This window comes from Dendrobates tinctorius, unplaced genomic scaffold, assembly GCF_039654945.1.
Source record: "Dendrobates tinctorius isolate UK_male_01 unplaced genomic scaffold, ASM3965494v1 ptg000016l, whole genome shotgun sequence".
In the NCBI taxonomy this organism is placed as follows: Eukaryota; Metazoa; Chordata; class Amphibia; order Anura; family Dendrobatidae; genus Dendrobates; species Dendrobates tinctorius.
Window position 1 is genome coordinate 66562640 of NW_027361684.1, and position 16803 is coordinate 66579442.

At 47.6% G+C, this 16803-nt stretch overlaps 1 protein-coding gene across 2 annotated transcripts in view; it reads left to right on the forward strand.

Annotated features, from left to right (window-relative positions):
• Window positions 1-16803, forward strand: part of LOC141080604 (acetylserotonin O-methyltransferase-like) — a 374012-nt gene that overhangs the window by 98711 nt on the left and 258498 nt on the right. For both annotated transcript variants that reach the window (XM_073565941.1, XM_073565942.1), the window contains exon 4: window positions 15179-15247. In XM_073565941.1, the coding sequence (XP_073422042.1) occupies window positions 15179-15247 (69 nt within the window). The remainder of the gene's footprint in view (window positions 1-15178; window positions 15248-16803) is intronic.

Consider the following 16803-nt stretch of genomic DNA (forward strand, 5'->3'; position numbering starts at 1 on the left):
TTGAGAGAACCAGCTGGTGAGTCTGGAATCCGTATAGGCAGCAGAAATCAGCATAAGAGCCAATGGAACTAACGGGCACCAGCTGACGTAACCGGAGGCCGATAACTAAGCAGGAGGTAACCTGTGCCAGAATGCACTACCAAGGACCAGCAGACGTTACTGGAACTCGGATACCACAAAGGAGGGACCTAAGCCATTTACTCTACTGAAAACCAGCTGACGTTACTGGAACCCAGATAAGCAGAAGAAGGTAAAAGTGCTAGTGGCTCTACTGGGCAACAGCTGACATTACTGTAGTCCAGAAAACCACAATGTAGTAGTGACATATGCCAAAAGCACTGCCGAGAAGCCCAAAAAACCCCACAAAGACGCAAGTTCAAGAGCAAAAAGACAGGAGTCCGGGGACATCTCCATCTGTCTTCTTGTCTTGGGTCTTCTGCATCTGTTTTCCTGTCTTGGGTCTTCTGCAAATGTCTTCCTGTCTTGGGTCTTCTACTGCAGTAATGTCTTCTCGGCAGAAGGTGTAAGAGCCACATTTGCCCCCGCAACCCGGACACAGTCTTCTTTACTCCGCAGTCGAAGCAGGGGAGGAGCAGAACCTATTGCTTCTGTCGAGACCAGCCTTGAGCGCCAGGTCCCGGAGTCCACGTAGGGGGCTCCTACACTGCCGACACCACGGATAACAGCAAACTGAGCTGGAATGATGTACGGTGGGGGCGTGGAACAGTGCGGCAGACACAAACGAGTAACGGCGAGCGTTGTCGAAACACAGTTTGGAGCAGGAGGTACCCGTGCCCTTGGGCACTCCTGAGAACCAGCTGGTGATGCTCGAACTCGGTTTACCCCTCGGGGAGGCACCTGTGTCCGCACTTCACAGCCAGGAAACAGCCGGCGTGGCTGGATCCCGCCTCTTGTGCTTCTGCCTATAGGTGTTTGGCATCTGTCATCCTTTTTTTCCACTTTGGTCTAATGAGGTACAGCTAGCGGTACTGTTGCCGAGAAACACATCATGCTGTGAAAGTGGCAGTCCCGGAAATGGTCACTAGCTGGCGGTACTAGAGCCCAGAAACACGGCATGCTGTGAAATCAGCAGTCACGGAAATGGGCACTTGCTGGAGGTACTAGAGCCCAGAAACACAGCATGCTGTGAAAGTGGCAGTCATAGAAATGGGCACTAGCTGGTGGTACTAGAGCCCAGAAACACGGCATGCTGTGAAATCAGCAGTCACGGAAATGGGCACTTGCTGGCGGTACTAGAGCCCATGGAAAACAGTATGAGGTGAAAGAGTAAGTCACAGAACCATGTGCTAGATGTTGGTGGTAGAGGCCAGAGCACGGGCATAACTGATAGTGTTGTGTGCAACATAGGCACATAACAGAGCATGCATACTGCTACCAACCATGCATGTAACCTGTCTACTATGGCCCAGGGCAGCAAAAGTTACCAGAAATTCAGGCCTGGTTCATTTTTAGGAATGTAAGACGGTCCACATTTGCAGCGGATAGTCTGGTACGTTAGTCTGTTAGTACATTGCCAGCTGCACTAAAGACGCGTTCAGAAATCACACTGGCACCAGGACAAGCATGGACCTCCAAGGCATACTGGCTAAGCCCGGGCCATGTATCCAACTTGGAGACCCAAAACTTGAAGGGGGCAGATCCATCCTGAAGCATACTGACAGGGGTGGAGAGGTATTGTGCCACCATGTCACGGTAACGTTGCCTCCTATTGCGTTGCACTGTCTGTGCAGATGGTGCCCCAACTGTTTGCGGGTTCAAAACCATTGGAACAGGTTGGGTATACTGAACCTGTCAGTAGCAGATGTACTGCTTCTGCTACCGGCTTCTGAACGGATTCCGCTGGGCCCAGGACGCACTGAGGTGCCTGCTAGTGCACGCGCATCACTGCTATGCGGTGGAAAAGAGTACATGAGTGAATTAACCAGTGCGTCTTGGTACTCCTGCATTTTACGCGCCTGGTTCAATGGTGTAATTAGGCTTTGAAGGCTGTCCCGGTAACGTGGATCTAAGAGGGTGGCCACCCAGTAGTCATTTGTGTGGAGAATACGAGCCACGCATGGGTCATTTCTCAGACACTGCAGCATGAAGTCACTCATGTGCTGAAGGCTGCCAACTGGCCATGCATCGCTGTCACCAGAAGGAGGAATGTGCTCTGGCTGCTCTGCATCACCCCATCCACGCTCTATCTGGTGACTACTGGTAGAGCGCTGTGTACTTTCCTCCTCTGGCTCATCCTCATAGTCCTCCTCATCCTCCTCGCTTGCTGTGTCCTGCCTGGACCTTTGTGAGGCACCCACATAGCTTTGTACCAACTGGGCCGATGAAGATTGCCAGGTGTCTCATCATACTCCTCCTCCAGAGAAACCTCATCCCTTAGTCCTTTAAGTGATGATTCTAGAAGGCATATAAGGGGAATAGTCAGGCTGAGTAGAGCAACATCCGCGCTCACCATCAGAGTGGAGTCCTCGAAGCACTTCAAAATGGTGCATATGTCCTAAATGGATGCCCATTCTGTGGTTGTCAAGTGGGAGGGCTGAGATGTGTGTCACCTACTTTGCGCTTGCTGCAGCTGCAACTCCATAATTGCAGGTTGCTGCTCACACAACCTCCACAGCATATGCAAAGTCGAATTCCACCTGGTGGGGAGGTCAACAATGATGCGGTGTTCGGGCAGGCCCAATCTGCGTTGCATGGCTGAAAGGCGTAATGCAGCCATGCTTGAACGCCGCAAATGAGAGCACTCGTATCTGACTTTGTGCAGCAGCTCCTCAAGGTCAGGATAGTTCCTAAGGAAACTCTGCACCACCAAGATTAGGACATGGGCAAGACATGGAATGTGAGTCAGACCACCTAGGCCCAGAGCCACGACCAGGTTTCGGCCGTTGTCACACACCACCATATCTGGCTGGAGGTTGAGCGGCGCAAGCCACATGTCGCTCTGCTCCTTGAGCATGTTCCACAGCTCGGTTGCGGTGTGGCTAACATCACCCAGATAAACCAATTTCAACACGGCCTGTTGATGTTTGGCCAATACAGTGCTGAAATCGGTTGTTGTGGTACGTCTGGGTGCAGGCGAGTCTGACGAGGAGTATGAGGAGGAGTCAATTTGTACAGAGGAGAGGCCTGCAATCCGTGGAGTTGGCAGGACCCGCGCACTTGCATTGTCTACTTCAGTTCCAGGCTCAACTACATTTACCCAATGGGCGGTGATGGAAATGTAGCGTCCCTGGCCATGCTGACTGGTCCATGCGTCGGTGGTCAGGTGGACCTTGCTACTAACTGCATTTTGTAGCGCATGCTTAATTTTCCGCTCCACATGCTGTTGCAGGGCGGGGACGGCTTGCCTGCTGAAGTAGAAGCAGCTGGGAATGCTGTATTGTGGGATTGCAAACCCCAACATATCGATAAAGGCTGACTTGCTCACCAGCCAGAATGGTAGTATTTCCACTGCAAGCAGTTTGGCAATGCGAGAATTCATGCCCTGTGCTCGTGGGTGGTTTGCCGAGTACGGGCGCCTTTTCTCCCACACCTGTGTGACAGATGTCTGCACACTGGATTGGGAGTGTGAGGATGCCAGCGATCGGGATGCTGATGCTGAAAAAGTACAGACAGTGTGCCACTGTACAACACTGCGTGCAGATGCACCCTGACATTCTGGCGAGGAAGCGGGAGCAGCTGTTTGCGAGCTGGAGGAAGAGGTGGCCGCTGTGGCTGAAGAGGTGGAAGGTGGGGGACCAGCTGCAGGTGGCGAATCATCTTGGGTGTGATGCTGCCTCTCCACAGGGTGCCTCTTCCTGACATGCGTCAACATATTGGTGGTATTAAGGTTGCTGACGTTCTTCCCTCTTCGCACAGTTTGTCGACAAAGTTTGCATCTGACTACTGTAACCTTATCTGCAACTTGGTCGAAAAAGGTCCATGCACCACAACTCTTGGGCGCACCCCTTGTGCTCTTTAAAAGAGCCCTGCTCCTAACGGGTGCTGAAGTTGAGGGAACCGACAACCAATTTTTCCGTCTTCCTCTCCCACGTGGTCGGCCATGCTGCGCCACACCTGCAAACTCTTCCTCTGAGCTATCCCTACTTACTTGCTGCCCCTCGGCATGTCATGATGTGTCAAGGACCTCGTCATCCAATACACTTTCATCAGCAGAAACTGGCAGCTGAGTTTCATCATCATCTGCTGACTGGGGTCTGGTCACTCTGGGCACTGGCCCACCCTCCACTTCTTCTTCCTCAGACGCACATGGGTCGCCCTCACCCCAGGGCTGTGGGGTACTCGGTACCGGGCCGGTGTCAGGGGGATGTGGTGTGTCACAGCAGTGGTGACCCGGTCCGTGGCCCTGGGCGCCCAAGTAATGGCGGGGAAATGTGACTGGTGGAATGTAGTTAATGGAATAGTTCGTGACACCACCTGCGGTGTTCGGCAAGTGAGATGTTAGGCCGACGCTGCATGCAGATCCTCTGGGACAGATGGTGTGGTGCAGCAATGATGTTATAGCCCTCCACCGGCAGGGCTGATGTCCCAGGGCAGAATAGGTGAAGTGACACTTAGATGGTGCAGTGTCTGGCGCAGGGGATGTAGCAGTGCCAGGCAGGCGGACGCAGGAAAGAATAGAGGACACCAGGGCATGTAGTTCCAAAGCTTTACTCAGTCTGTAGTGCCCGCTTCCGTGCCGTGTCCTCCAGGTCAGGGACTCAGTCAACCTCCAGGCAAGATGGAATGCTCCCTTCCAACACTCCGCCAACTTATGTGCCTTTTCTGAATGTCTCCTCTATAGCGCCTTTAAGTGTGAAGATCTCCTAGTACTGAGTTACACTGGAGTTCCTCCTGACAGATGTTCCCAAGAACTCTACTTGTACAGCAGACAGCTGTAGCCTGATCGGGGACTCTCTACTCCTGAGTCCCGGCTCTCTATCCAAATTGCTGTTGTGCCCCCAAGTCTTAGATGGGAGTAGTGCATTTACAGCCCACTACTCCACCGGTGTCTGCTGCAGAACCATTAGTGTCCATACACCCTTGGGGACCGGGCCCCGGCCTTGCGCTTAGAACTTCTAGGCAGGGTTCTCTCCTAACCCACGTCCTCTCTGTTCCCTTTTACTCCTTTGTTCCATACTGATCTCTATTTCTGATGGAAGTTCAGGCTTCAGTTCAATGTCTTTCTCCTTCTTTCCTTTCCCGTGCCAGCTGGCTCAGATCACTGAGGCAGCTGCAGCACTCTTTCCTCCATTTCTCTTCCAGGAATCCCCACTCCTCTCCGAGTGGCTTCCTCCCTCAGACTCTCCTATTGACTGACCTCCTGTCAGACTGACCAGTAATCCTAAACCATCCCGCTCTTTTATGTATTCAAAACTCCACCCACCTCCCAGCACGTTTAGTGTTCCAAGCAGGGAACCACCAAAGGTGCTCTGCTTCTCCCTAAGCAAGGAGCCGCAATGTGGTTTTGCTGAACTACTCTGTTGTGTGGGGTGCGAGTGTTGGAGCGTGGTCAGGAGCCTCCAAATTACCTGGATGGTGGGGCACCACGCCTTAGGAGAAGGTGCAGTACCTCTGTGGCGACTGAGCCTCAGGGGTGCCACATACACAGTGGTTGCGCATCTGTGCACACTACCTCTTCTTCAGCTGCAGGAATGCTGTCTGGCTGGCACACAGATTCCAAGCCAACAGATTCTGAGAAGAGGATTAAGGTTGGCTCCTGGCCCTCTGAATGTCTGGGCAATTTAGTGGGCGGTGAAGAAGCAGAAGGGTGCTGCTCTTCAGTGGCCTGACCCGATGTGGTGGAGAAGTCCTGGGAGGATGCTGTGCTCATTGAGGTGGATTCCTCAGCTGCCATCCAACCAACAACGGTTTCTACTTGATCCTCTCATCAGCCTATGGCCCTGCGCTCCTAAGAAGCTGCGCATAAATGACTGCTGCCGGGTGAAAGTAGGTGCTGAGTGACTTGGGCCTGCTGCTTGCTCTGGATGTGCACCATGTCTAGCTGCTGATGCACCTGTTCCGCGGCCGCCACGGGGACGTCCCTTACTCCCTGCCTTCTTCATCTCTATTGATGGATTCAGAATGGCAAGAAAGAAATTATTAGGGATTAGTGTGCTTATTCCTGTAGGACTACAAACAGGTATAAGAAACACTAATGGCACTGTATGATGGCGTGTCTGCTACACTTTATTTGAATCTAGTGTGGCCTACACAAAGAGTAATGTGTGTTTGTGGTGTTGGTGTACATGTTACGGTCGGATGTCATAGTGCAGTAAATGACACTGCTGTGATACTAAAAAATGAAGGATTTTCCGGGAGTGGGCCAGGTGCTGTGTGGCACCAGCCACAGAGGTTGTTTGGGCCCTCACAGTACAATCCCTATATAGTGTTTAACTTTAACGTCAATAGATGCTGTGAGGTAACGTAACACTTATAGGTGTACTGAGAGTGAATTTAATGGTGAAAAATTTGGGGGTGCGCGATAGAACAGGCCGCACTAGGGGTCCTGCAGTCTGATGTGAATACAAAGACTGACCTAGTGGGTGCTGCACTCCCCATAAAAAAACCACTCAGGTGGTCTGTGCAGCGGAGGTGACTAAATTGTGCAAAGCGCACCCGAGCACCAGGAAAATTGAGGGATAAATGGGGGTAAGGGATTGGGGGGGAACCCCTCACTGAAAAATCCCTAGAATAGCATTCACCAAAATGTACTGGATGGTGAAGCTACACTTTTAGGAAAAAATAGGGGAAGGGGATTTAAGGGATGAAAAGAAAAGGCAGTGAGACACACACCACACAGTGCTAAGCACCTCACTGAGAGCCTGCACAGCACAAAAAATGAAACTGAGCGGGGTCAGTGAGGAAAAAGACTGCTTCTGTAACACACAGGGGCTGCTACAGTCGCTGAAAAAACAATTTCTATAGCTATTAGATCCGAGATCTCTCCCTATCACCAACAGCAACCTATCCCTATCTGCCTTCACAGTAGAGTGAGGCTAAAATGGCAGGCGCAGTCTTTTATACTGCCTGATCACACCATCCAGCCAATCGCAGCGCAGCCCTAGCTAGCAAGTTTGAATGACTCCTACCAAGCTTAGGGGAGTTACACAATGTTGTCAGCAATTCTTCAGCTCCTGATTGGCTCCACGGAGCGCTCAGAGGCTGAAGGATTATGGGATTTCTGATGTGAAAAAAATATCGGAAACGGAAATCAGAATTCCGATATCGCAAATATCGGGCCGATTTCAGATATTTCAATATCGGAAAGCTCATCCCTAGTGATCAGACAACAGCAGCTTCTAGTCTCCCATGGAGACGCTTGAAGCATGTAAAAAAAAAAAATGTTTTTAAAATTGAAAAAGTATAATAGTTTAAATCACCCCCCATTGGCCCCATTCAAAGTAAAACAATTAAAAAACAAATACACATATTTGGAACCGCCGCATTCAGAATCGCCGAATCTATCAAGATATATAAAGAATTAATCTGATCGACAAACGGCGTAGTGCAAAAAAAAGCTAAAAGCCAGAATTACTTTTTTTTGGCCGCTGCAACATTGCATTAAAATGCAATAACGGATCCACACCAAACTGGTATCATTAAAAACGACAGCTCGGCATGCAAAAAATAAGCCCTCAACCGGCCCTAGATCACAAAAAATGAAGACGCTATGGGTCTTGGAAAATTATTCTTTTTTTTTTTTTCAACACGCAAATGAAAAGGAACCTATGCATGTTTGGTATCTACAAACTTGTAATGACCTGGAGAATCATAATGGAAGGTCAGTCTTAGCATTTTGTGAACTTGGTATAAAAATTAAAAAAAAAACTGTTGTGGAGAATTGCACTTTTTTTTTTCAAATTTCACCGAATTTGAATTTTTTTTCCCGTTTGCTTTCCAGTACATGATATGGTGAAACCAATAGGGTTGTTGAAAAGTACATTTCGTCCTGCAAAAAACAAAACCCATACATGGCCATACTGACGGAGAAATAAAAACGTTATGGCTTTGGGAAGAAAGAGAGCGAAAACCAAATGCAAAAATGAAAAATGGCTGCAGTATAAAGGGGTTAATCATAATTCTGTCAACACAATTTGTGAAAGAATTTACTCTTACTCATCTTCCAGCATGCATTGTTCCTGCCACTGTCCAATGGCGTGCCTATCCCAAACTTAAAGCCCACCCCTTTGTAATACTTATATACTGTTCAGCAGGCAGTAGACCAGGAGCAGAGTCAATAACCGTCTCCACTTCCTGTAATTTGTCTCAGCATTTCTGCAGTTAGAGATGAATGACTTTTTTTTTTTTTTTTATCTGAAAGCATCATTTTGTGTAAATATTAACAAAATTGAATAACCCATGGCTTTGGTGATTATTTAAGCCTACGTTTTATTCAAAGTGTGAGTATTCATAGTGTCGCGCTCATGCCCCGTCTGGTGGGCGTGAGCCAGGGGGTTGTGGCCCCACTGTGCCACAAACCAGACTACCCTGGAAGGGGCGTGACTAAGACAGCTACATTGGTCTTCACTGGAGCCTCTTATGGTGAGGTCAGGCTTGTGCGGCAGGTAGCTGCCAGGTGCCACTCCAGGGTGGTGTCTGGCTGTGACTGCTGATCCCACTTGGGGGAGACGGAACACTAGGACAGGTGCAGGCGACGGGCACGACTAGCAGACAGGCAGGTTAGCACGGCGGGCACGGCTGAGACACTGGCAGGTGGGCACGGCTGAGACACTGGCAGGTGGGCACGGCTGAGACACTGGCAGGTCAGCACGGCTGAGACACTGGCAGGCAGACACAACTGAGACACAGGGGCAGGGACCAACTTGAAAGGCACAGGGACACCGTCAGGAAGGAGTGGTGAATGGAATAGGTAGAGTCCTGTTTAGACAGCAGGTACTGGTACTGACAAGGAAGGAATGGTGTATGAAGGAACAGGTAGAGACCTGTTCACACAGGATGTGAACCACAAGACTGTGTTGAGGAGCTGCAGTTAGCAGCAAGATGTTCTGTAGGAGCAGAGCAAAGCAGAAGTGCGGAGCACAGGCAGAGCCTCAAGAGTACATAGCACAGGCAGAGCCGCAAGAGTGCGGTGCACAGGCAGACGGAAAGGACACCAGGATAGACACAGCAGGGAAAGGAGCTAGAGACAAGGAGACCGAGAGACAGAGGTAGGACAGAGTTCAGACAAGGTAATGGTGCAAGACAAGGCACAGGAACAAAGACACAGAGACCAGGATATTCTGCCTCCTGGAGGGCAGACAGACAGGTTCAAGGCAAAGCTAGGAATCAAGCCTCCAGAGAAGGCGAAACACAGGACAGGACCTGGCAACTCAGCAGCAAGACACTGAGTTAAGACATTGCACAGGCCGCTTCCACTGGATGGAGCTGCCCTAAATACTAGAGGCCTCTTGGTAATTGGCCAGGGACACATTAGACAGGTGGACCCTGATTCCATAAGAACCAGAGAGTTCTGGCGCCGCCCCCCTATGCCCACAGCCAGGAAGCATGCAGAGAGCAGGCAGGAAGCAAGAGGCACACAGCATGGAGCCGACAGCAGACAGAACACACAGCAAGGCCTGGAGCAGTGAGTAAGTTGGTGTGTGGGGGATGGGAGGCCATGCAGTGATGCCGGCAGGGTTGTTACACATAGTTTTCAGGATCAACTATTGAAGTGGTTTCTCCTGTACTTTTTTCCAAGTAAGGAATGATTGATAATGGAGAGCAGAACTCATGCACCCCGTCCTATATGTATGCAATATTGCACATATGCAGTTCTACCTTACCTCATACAGTATTAGGGTATGCTGCAGTTATGTGAAAAAGTGTTTGCCCCCTTCCGGATTTCCTATTCTTTTGCATTTTTGTGACACCTAAATATTTCAGATCAAACAAATTTAAATATTACACAAAGATAACACAAGTAAACACAAAATGCAGTTTTTAAATGAATGTCTCAAACCTACAGGGTCCTGTGCGAAAAAGTGATTGCCCCCTAAACCTAATAGCTGGTTGAGCCACCCTTAGCAGCAACAACTGCAATCAATGTTTGTGATAACTGGCACTGAGTGTACAACGCTCTGGGTGAATTTTTGCCCACTCATCTTTACAGAATTGTTGTAATTCAGCCACATTGGAGGGTTTCCGAGCATGAACCACCTTTTTAAGGTCATGCCACATTATTTGAATCGGAGTAAGGTTGGGACTTTAACTAGGCCACTCCAAAGTCGTAATTTTGTTTTTCTTAAGCCATATCGAGGTGAACTTGCCGGTATATTTTGGATCATTGTCCTGGTGCAAAACCCAAGTGTGCTTCAGCTTGAGGCCACGAACAGACGACCTGACATAATCCTTTAGGATTTTTTGGTAGACAGCAGAATTTATGGTTCCATTTACCATACTTGTCGCGATAATGTAAATATGATGTATGGTTTTCTTTATCGACACACCCTTCTAGAATTCTCCATTCACACACTGAGCTCTGCACATCCATAGCTGCACAGAGACAAGCTTCCCTTCCCCCCTGTCATAGCTGCACACTGTTCTCCCTAGCTCCTTCACTCCTTCCTCCCCCCTCCCAAAGGAATGTGTTAATTAGCCAAGAGCAGTTCTTTTTCTAAGACCATGTGCGCTGGGTCTCAGATAGCATTGATGTAGAATCTGACCATTAGGCCATAACTCAACATCAGTTTATGTTATGAATATGAAAATTACATATTTAGGACCTGCAATGTTTAAGCTATACTCCAGCGCCTTTTTCTAAGGTCTGGCACCAGAGGAATCCAAGAAATGGATTTCTACGCAGCTGAGCAACCCTGGGATTTCGAGTTTAGGCTTAAATGAACCACAACTTCATGCGGAGTAAGATGATACTATGTGAGTCTCCATATGAGGTTCCCTCGCTTAGTTATGTAGCTTATAAGTTTTGTAGCAAAAGTTTCATTCTGGCAGAAAGAGGAGGGTTTCCGTAACTCAGCCCCTTTAGGGATGTCACAGCCAGGAGGTATAAGTTAGTCCCAGCTCAGACTGGGGGTCATTCTTGCCTGGGAAAGCTGAGATACAGAGCAAATCTGTGATGCACTGTGATGTATTACCCCTCCCCCGACTTCATGGACTGCCTGAAATGACTTAAGCAACTTGTAAGTGCTTCTTCTTCCTTTTAATCCCTGTTATTTTGTAATTGTCCTGTAATACTTTAATTGTCTCATATTGTAAATTTTTTTATACCTTCTGTAAACACTGCCTAGTGCCTACCTTTTTGGAGTAAACTATAAAATTACTAGATTAGGTTCTCCATGCTCTATAACGCATCTGCACGTCTCTGAAGTGAATTATATTACTAATTTGGGTTGGCTTCGGACCCCTTTATTAATTAAGAAATATTAATTAATAAATAGGAGCTGGTGGCAGCAAAATGTGTTCAGGGCTAGTTGGGCAAAGCTGGCAGTGACGGAACGGGTTTTGTAAGCTTGTTGTCCGGCTGCGGTTAGGATTAGTTATAATTCCCTCACTGCAGCATGCCTAATAGCCAGTACACATACAAGCAGGCCCGTCCGGCGACTAATTATCTTAGGTGCATTTCCCTGACTGACCTAAGGGTAAAGGGTGCACCGAAGAACTGCGACTTCCAAAGCGGAACTGGAAAGTGGGATATACATAAATCCCTGCAGTTCGTGACATATTGGTGGCAGCGGTGGGATAACTAAAATAAGCCCCCTGTGGTAAATTGATAGGTCAATAGACTAGCTTGCTGTTTTTTCATCACATTTGGTGGCAGCGGGGGGATAACTAAAATAAGCCCCCCTGCGAATGTTATAGGTGCTGCGTGTGTGAGGTTTTTTTTCATGACAGTCCTGAAACAGCAAAATAGCCCCAGACCATCACACTACCACAATCATCTTTTACTGTTAGTTTGGTGTTTCTTTTTTGAAATGCCGTGTTACGCCAGATGTAATAATTGGTCATACACCTTCCAAAAAGTTCAACTTTTCTCATCAGTCCATAGATTATTCTCCCAAAAGTCCTGGGGATCATCAAGATGTTTTCTTGTAAACCTGAAAATGTAAACCTGAGAGGAGCCTTTGTTTTTATTGCTCAGCAGTGGTTTTCGTCTAGGAACTCTGCCATGCTGGCCATTTTTGCCTAGTCTTTTTCTTATGGTGGAGTCATGATCTCAATTGAGGCAAGTGAGGCCTGCAGTTCTTTGGATGTTGTTTTGGGGTCTTTAGTGACTTCTTAGATGAGTTGTCGCTGCACTCTCAGGGTAACTTTGATCTGCCGGCCACTCCTAGGAAGGTTCAGCACTGTTCCATTTTTTGCCATTTGTGGATAATGGCTCTCATTGTGGTTCATTGGAGTCTCAAAGCTTCCAGACTGATAGATCTCAATTACTTTGTTTCTCACGTGTTCCAGAACTTCTTTGGATTGCGGCATGGTGTCTAGCTTTTGAAGATTTTTTGGTCTACTTCACTTTGTCAGGCAGGTCCAATTTAATTGATGTCTTGATTGAGAACAAGTGTGACAGTAATCAGGCCTGGGTGTGGCTAGGGAATTTGAACTCCGTTTCCCAAAGATGTGACAAACCACAGTTAATTTATGTTTTAAGGGTCATGCAATCACTTTTTCCCACAGAGCCCTGTAGGTTTGGATTTCTTTTTCCCTTGATAATAAAGATTTTCATTTAGAAAACTGCATTTTGTGTTTACTTGTGTCATCTTTGTCTAATATTTAAATTTGATCTGAAACATTTTGCATGTGACTAACATGCAACAGAATAGGCAATCATGAAGGAGGCAGACACTTTTTCACACCGCTGTATATACATATAATTGAGCATGATACTGAGACAGCATACTGCAGCACAAAGTGCCTCACACAATGTGCTTCCATTCAGACTTGCAACTACAACTGTATTTTGGGCACAGTTTTCAGGACCATGCAGAGTTTAAACAAAATGGCAAAAAACTAAAATGGCTTAAACTCATCGTTTCAAGACTTTATCATATGTGACTGGAATTGATTCTGTGCCATTAGAAACTGTTGGAAGGAGTGAGATTAAGGCCTCTTTCACACATCCAGCTTTCGGTATCTGGCATGGTGCGGCAAAAAAACAGACTACCGGATCAGGCGCCTGTTACGACCAGATCTGTCTTTTTCCCCATGCAGTTTCATTGTCGCCGCATTGCGCATGCAACGTTTTTTCCAAACACCGTTTTTTTCACACTGCGCATGCCCGGGAGACCTTCTCTGCCAGGAAAATATCTGGCAGAAAGAAGGATCCGGAGTCAGCGCTGGCGGCCGGATCCGGTAGTCCGGTTTTTCGCCGCACCATGCCGGATACCGAAAGCCGGATGTGTGAAAGAGGCCTAAGGCAAATGGTTTCAATTTTTTTAAATCTATTTTTCCTAAGATGTACAGTGGGGCAAAAAAGTATTTAGTCAGTCAGCAATAGTGCAAGTTCCACCACTTAAAAAGATGAGAGGCGTCTGTAATTTACATCATAGGTAGACCTCAACTATGGGAGACAAACTGAGAAAAAAAAATCCAGAAAATCACATTGTCTGTTTTTTTTTCATTTTATTTGCATATTATGGTGGAAAATAAGTATTTGGTCAGAATCAAAATTTCATCTCAATACTTTGTGATATATCCTTTGTTGGCAATGACAGAGGTCAAACGTTTTCTGTAAGTCTTCACAAGGTTGCCACACACTGTTGTTGGTATGTTGGCCCATTCCTCCATGCAGATCTCCTCTAGAGCAGTGATGTTTTTGGCTTTTCGCTTGGCAACACGGACTTTCAACTCCCTCCAAAGGTTTTCTATAGGGTTGAGATCTGGAGACTGGCTAGGCCACTCCAGGACCTTGAAATGCTTCTTACAAAGCCACTCCTTCGTTGCCCTGGCGGTGTGCTTTGGATCATTGTCATGTTGAAAGACCCAGCCACGTTTCATCTTCAATGCCCTTGCTGATGGAAGGAGGTTTGCACTCAAAATCTCACGATACATGGCCCCATTCATTCTTTCATGTACCCGGATCAGTCGTCCTGGCCCCTTTGCAGAGAAACAGCCCCAAAGCATGATGTTTCCACCACCATGCTTTACAGTAGGTATGGTGTTTGATGGATGCAACTCAGTATTCTTTTTCCTCCAAACACGACAAGTTGTGTTTCTACCAAACAGTTCCAGTTTGGTTTCATCAGACCATAGGACATTCTCCCAAAACTCCTCTGGATCATCCAAATGCTCTCTAGCAAACTTCAGACGGGCCCGGACATGTACAGGCTTAAGCAGTGGGACACGTCTGGCACTGCAGGATCTGAGTCCATGGTGGCGTAGTGTGTTACTTATGGTAGGCCTTGTTACATTGGTCCCAGCTCTCTGCAGTTCATTCACTAGGTCCCCCCGCGTGGTTCTGGGATTTTTGCTCACCGTTCTTGTGATCATTCTGACTCCACGGGGTGGGATTTTGCGTGGAGCACCAGATCGAGGGAGATTATCAGTGGTCTTGTATGTCTTCCATTTTCTAATTATTGCTCCCACAGTTGATTTCTTCACTCCAAGCTGGTTGGCTATTGCAAATTCAGTCTTCCCAGCCTGGTGCAGGGCTACAATTTTGTTTCTGGTGTCCTTTGACAGCTCTTTGGTCTTCACCATAGTGGAGTTTGGAGTCAGACTGTTTGAGGGTGTGCACAGGTGTCTTTTTATACTGATAACAAGTTTAAACAGGTGCCATTACTACAGGTAATGAGTGGAGGAAAGAGGAGAGTTACAGGTCTGAGAGCCTGAAATCTTGATTACTTGTTTCTGACCAAATACTTATTTTCCACCATAATATGCAAATAAAATGAAAAAAAACAGACAATGTGATTTTCTGGATTTTTTTTTCTCAGTTTGTCTCCCATAGTTGAGGTCTACCTATGATGTAAATTACAGACGCCTCTCATCTTTTTAAGTGGTGGAACTTGCACTATTGCTGACTGACTAAATACTTTTTTGCCCCACTGTATTTATAAGAAAAAGTGACAGAAATGTAACCTTTTCCTCTTATGCCGGAGATGAAGCTTTGCAGCTTGAATACAGGATGACATTTTTACATGAATAGATAATTGCACATAAAATGTACAGAAGGAAATGTTTTGTCAATTCTAAAAGTAACCAAATAATGCTCCTTATTATATTGCAGAGAAGGAAAATGTCAGTATGAGCGGCCTTTTGGAGTGTCTTCAAAAGAATTATTTGAAGCTATTTTCAGGTAACTTGTGCACATACTGTAGCTTTGCAGCAATGATTGTTGGTTTTGCAAATGAAAATGAAGTTCTGGGCCCAATTGTTAAAGTATTTCCTGGTGTATAACCACTGAGAGCATGGTTTTGTTATGTTGCTGGATCGCCCGCCAGGGCAGTGGGGTACTCGGTACCGGGTCGGTATTTCACAGGGAAGTGTCACAGTAGCGGTGACCCAGTCCGTGGCCCTGGGCATCCATGTAAGGGAGTGAAGTGATGGAATAAAGTATATGAATAGATGAGTCGTGACGCCACCTGTGGTGTTCGGCAATGAAGATGTTAAGCCGACGCTGCAGCCAGATCCTCTGGGACAGATGGTGTGGTGCAGCAATGATGGTGTAGCCCTCCACAGGCAGGGCTGTAGTCCCAGGGCAGTGTAGATGGGTGTTGGGAAGAAAGGTGCAGTGTCAGGCACAGAGAGGTAGCAGTGCCGGGGAGGTTGCAGCAAGAAGGCAAGGACACAATAGGTTGCAGTTTCTTTACCTTTACTTGGCAAATGCAGTCCGGCGTCCTGAGTACAGATGGCACAGGAGCTGGTTAGCCTGGAGGCAAATCAGGAATCACTCTGGCAGATGGGTTGTGCAGTCTCCTTACTAGCGCTCTCTATGAAGTACTCCCAGTACTGAGTTACACTGGAGTTCCTCCTTTCTGATGTTATCCACACTCCACTCGCATGGCAGACAGCCGTAGCCTTCTGTCTCTCTTGGCTCACCCGTCGCTGTTGTGCCTCCGAGGATTATGTGGGAATAGAGCATTTACAGCTTCCTATTCCTCTGGTTTCTGGTGCAGGACCGTTAGTATCCATACACCCTTGAAGACCAGGCTCCAGATCATGTGCTATCATTGGGACTGAGCTCTCCTCTTTCCTCAGTCTCCCCAGCACGTCTCCTCCATATCTGCACATGACGCCCTCCTCACACTAACTGACTCACTCCTTCCTGGCCCCCAGAGACAGCTCCTCCCCTCAGTTCTGGGTTCAGAGCTCCCTCTGCTGACCCGGAGTGGGAACTGTGTTGCATGCAGTGATTAACTGCCAGAGAGACCCTTCATTGCTTCCAGGCATGACATCACTCTCCCTAGGAGGAAGGCAATGCCACTGTGGCGACCATACTCCTGGGGGCGCCACACTGATATTCAGAAATTACATTCTATTTTATAACTGTGTATCAAATCATTTTGGAGATGTTTTTAGAAATATTTAAATACACTGTTAAAAAAATAAAGGGAACACTTAAACAACAGAATATAACTCCAAGTAAATCAAACTTCTGTGAAATCAAACTGTCCACTTAGGAAGCAACACTAATTGACAGCCCAACACCATGCAGGATGCTAGACATTTGCCACAGAACACTGGGATTGGCAAATTCGCCACTGGCATCCTGTGCTCTTCACAGATAAAAGCAGGTTCACACTGAGCACATGTGACATATGTGACAGTCTGGAGATGCCGTGGAGCGCGATCTGCAGCTTGCAACATCCTTCACCATGACCGGTTTGGCAGTGGGTCAGTAATGGTGTGGGG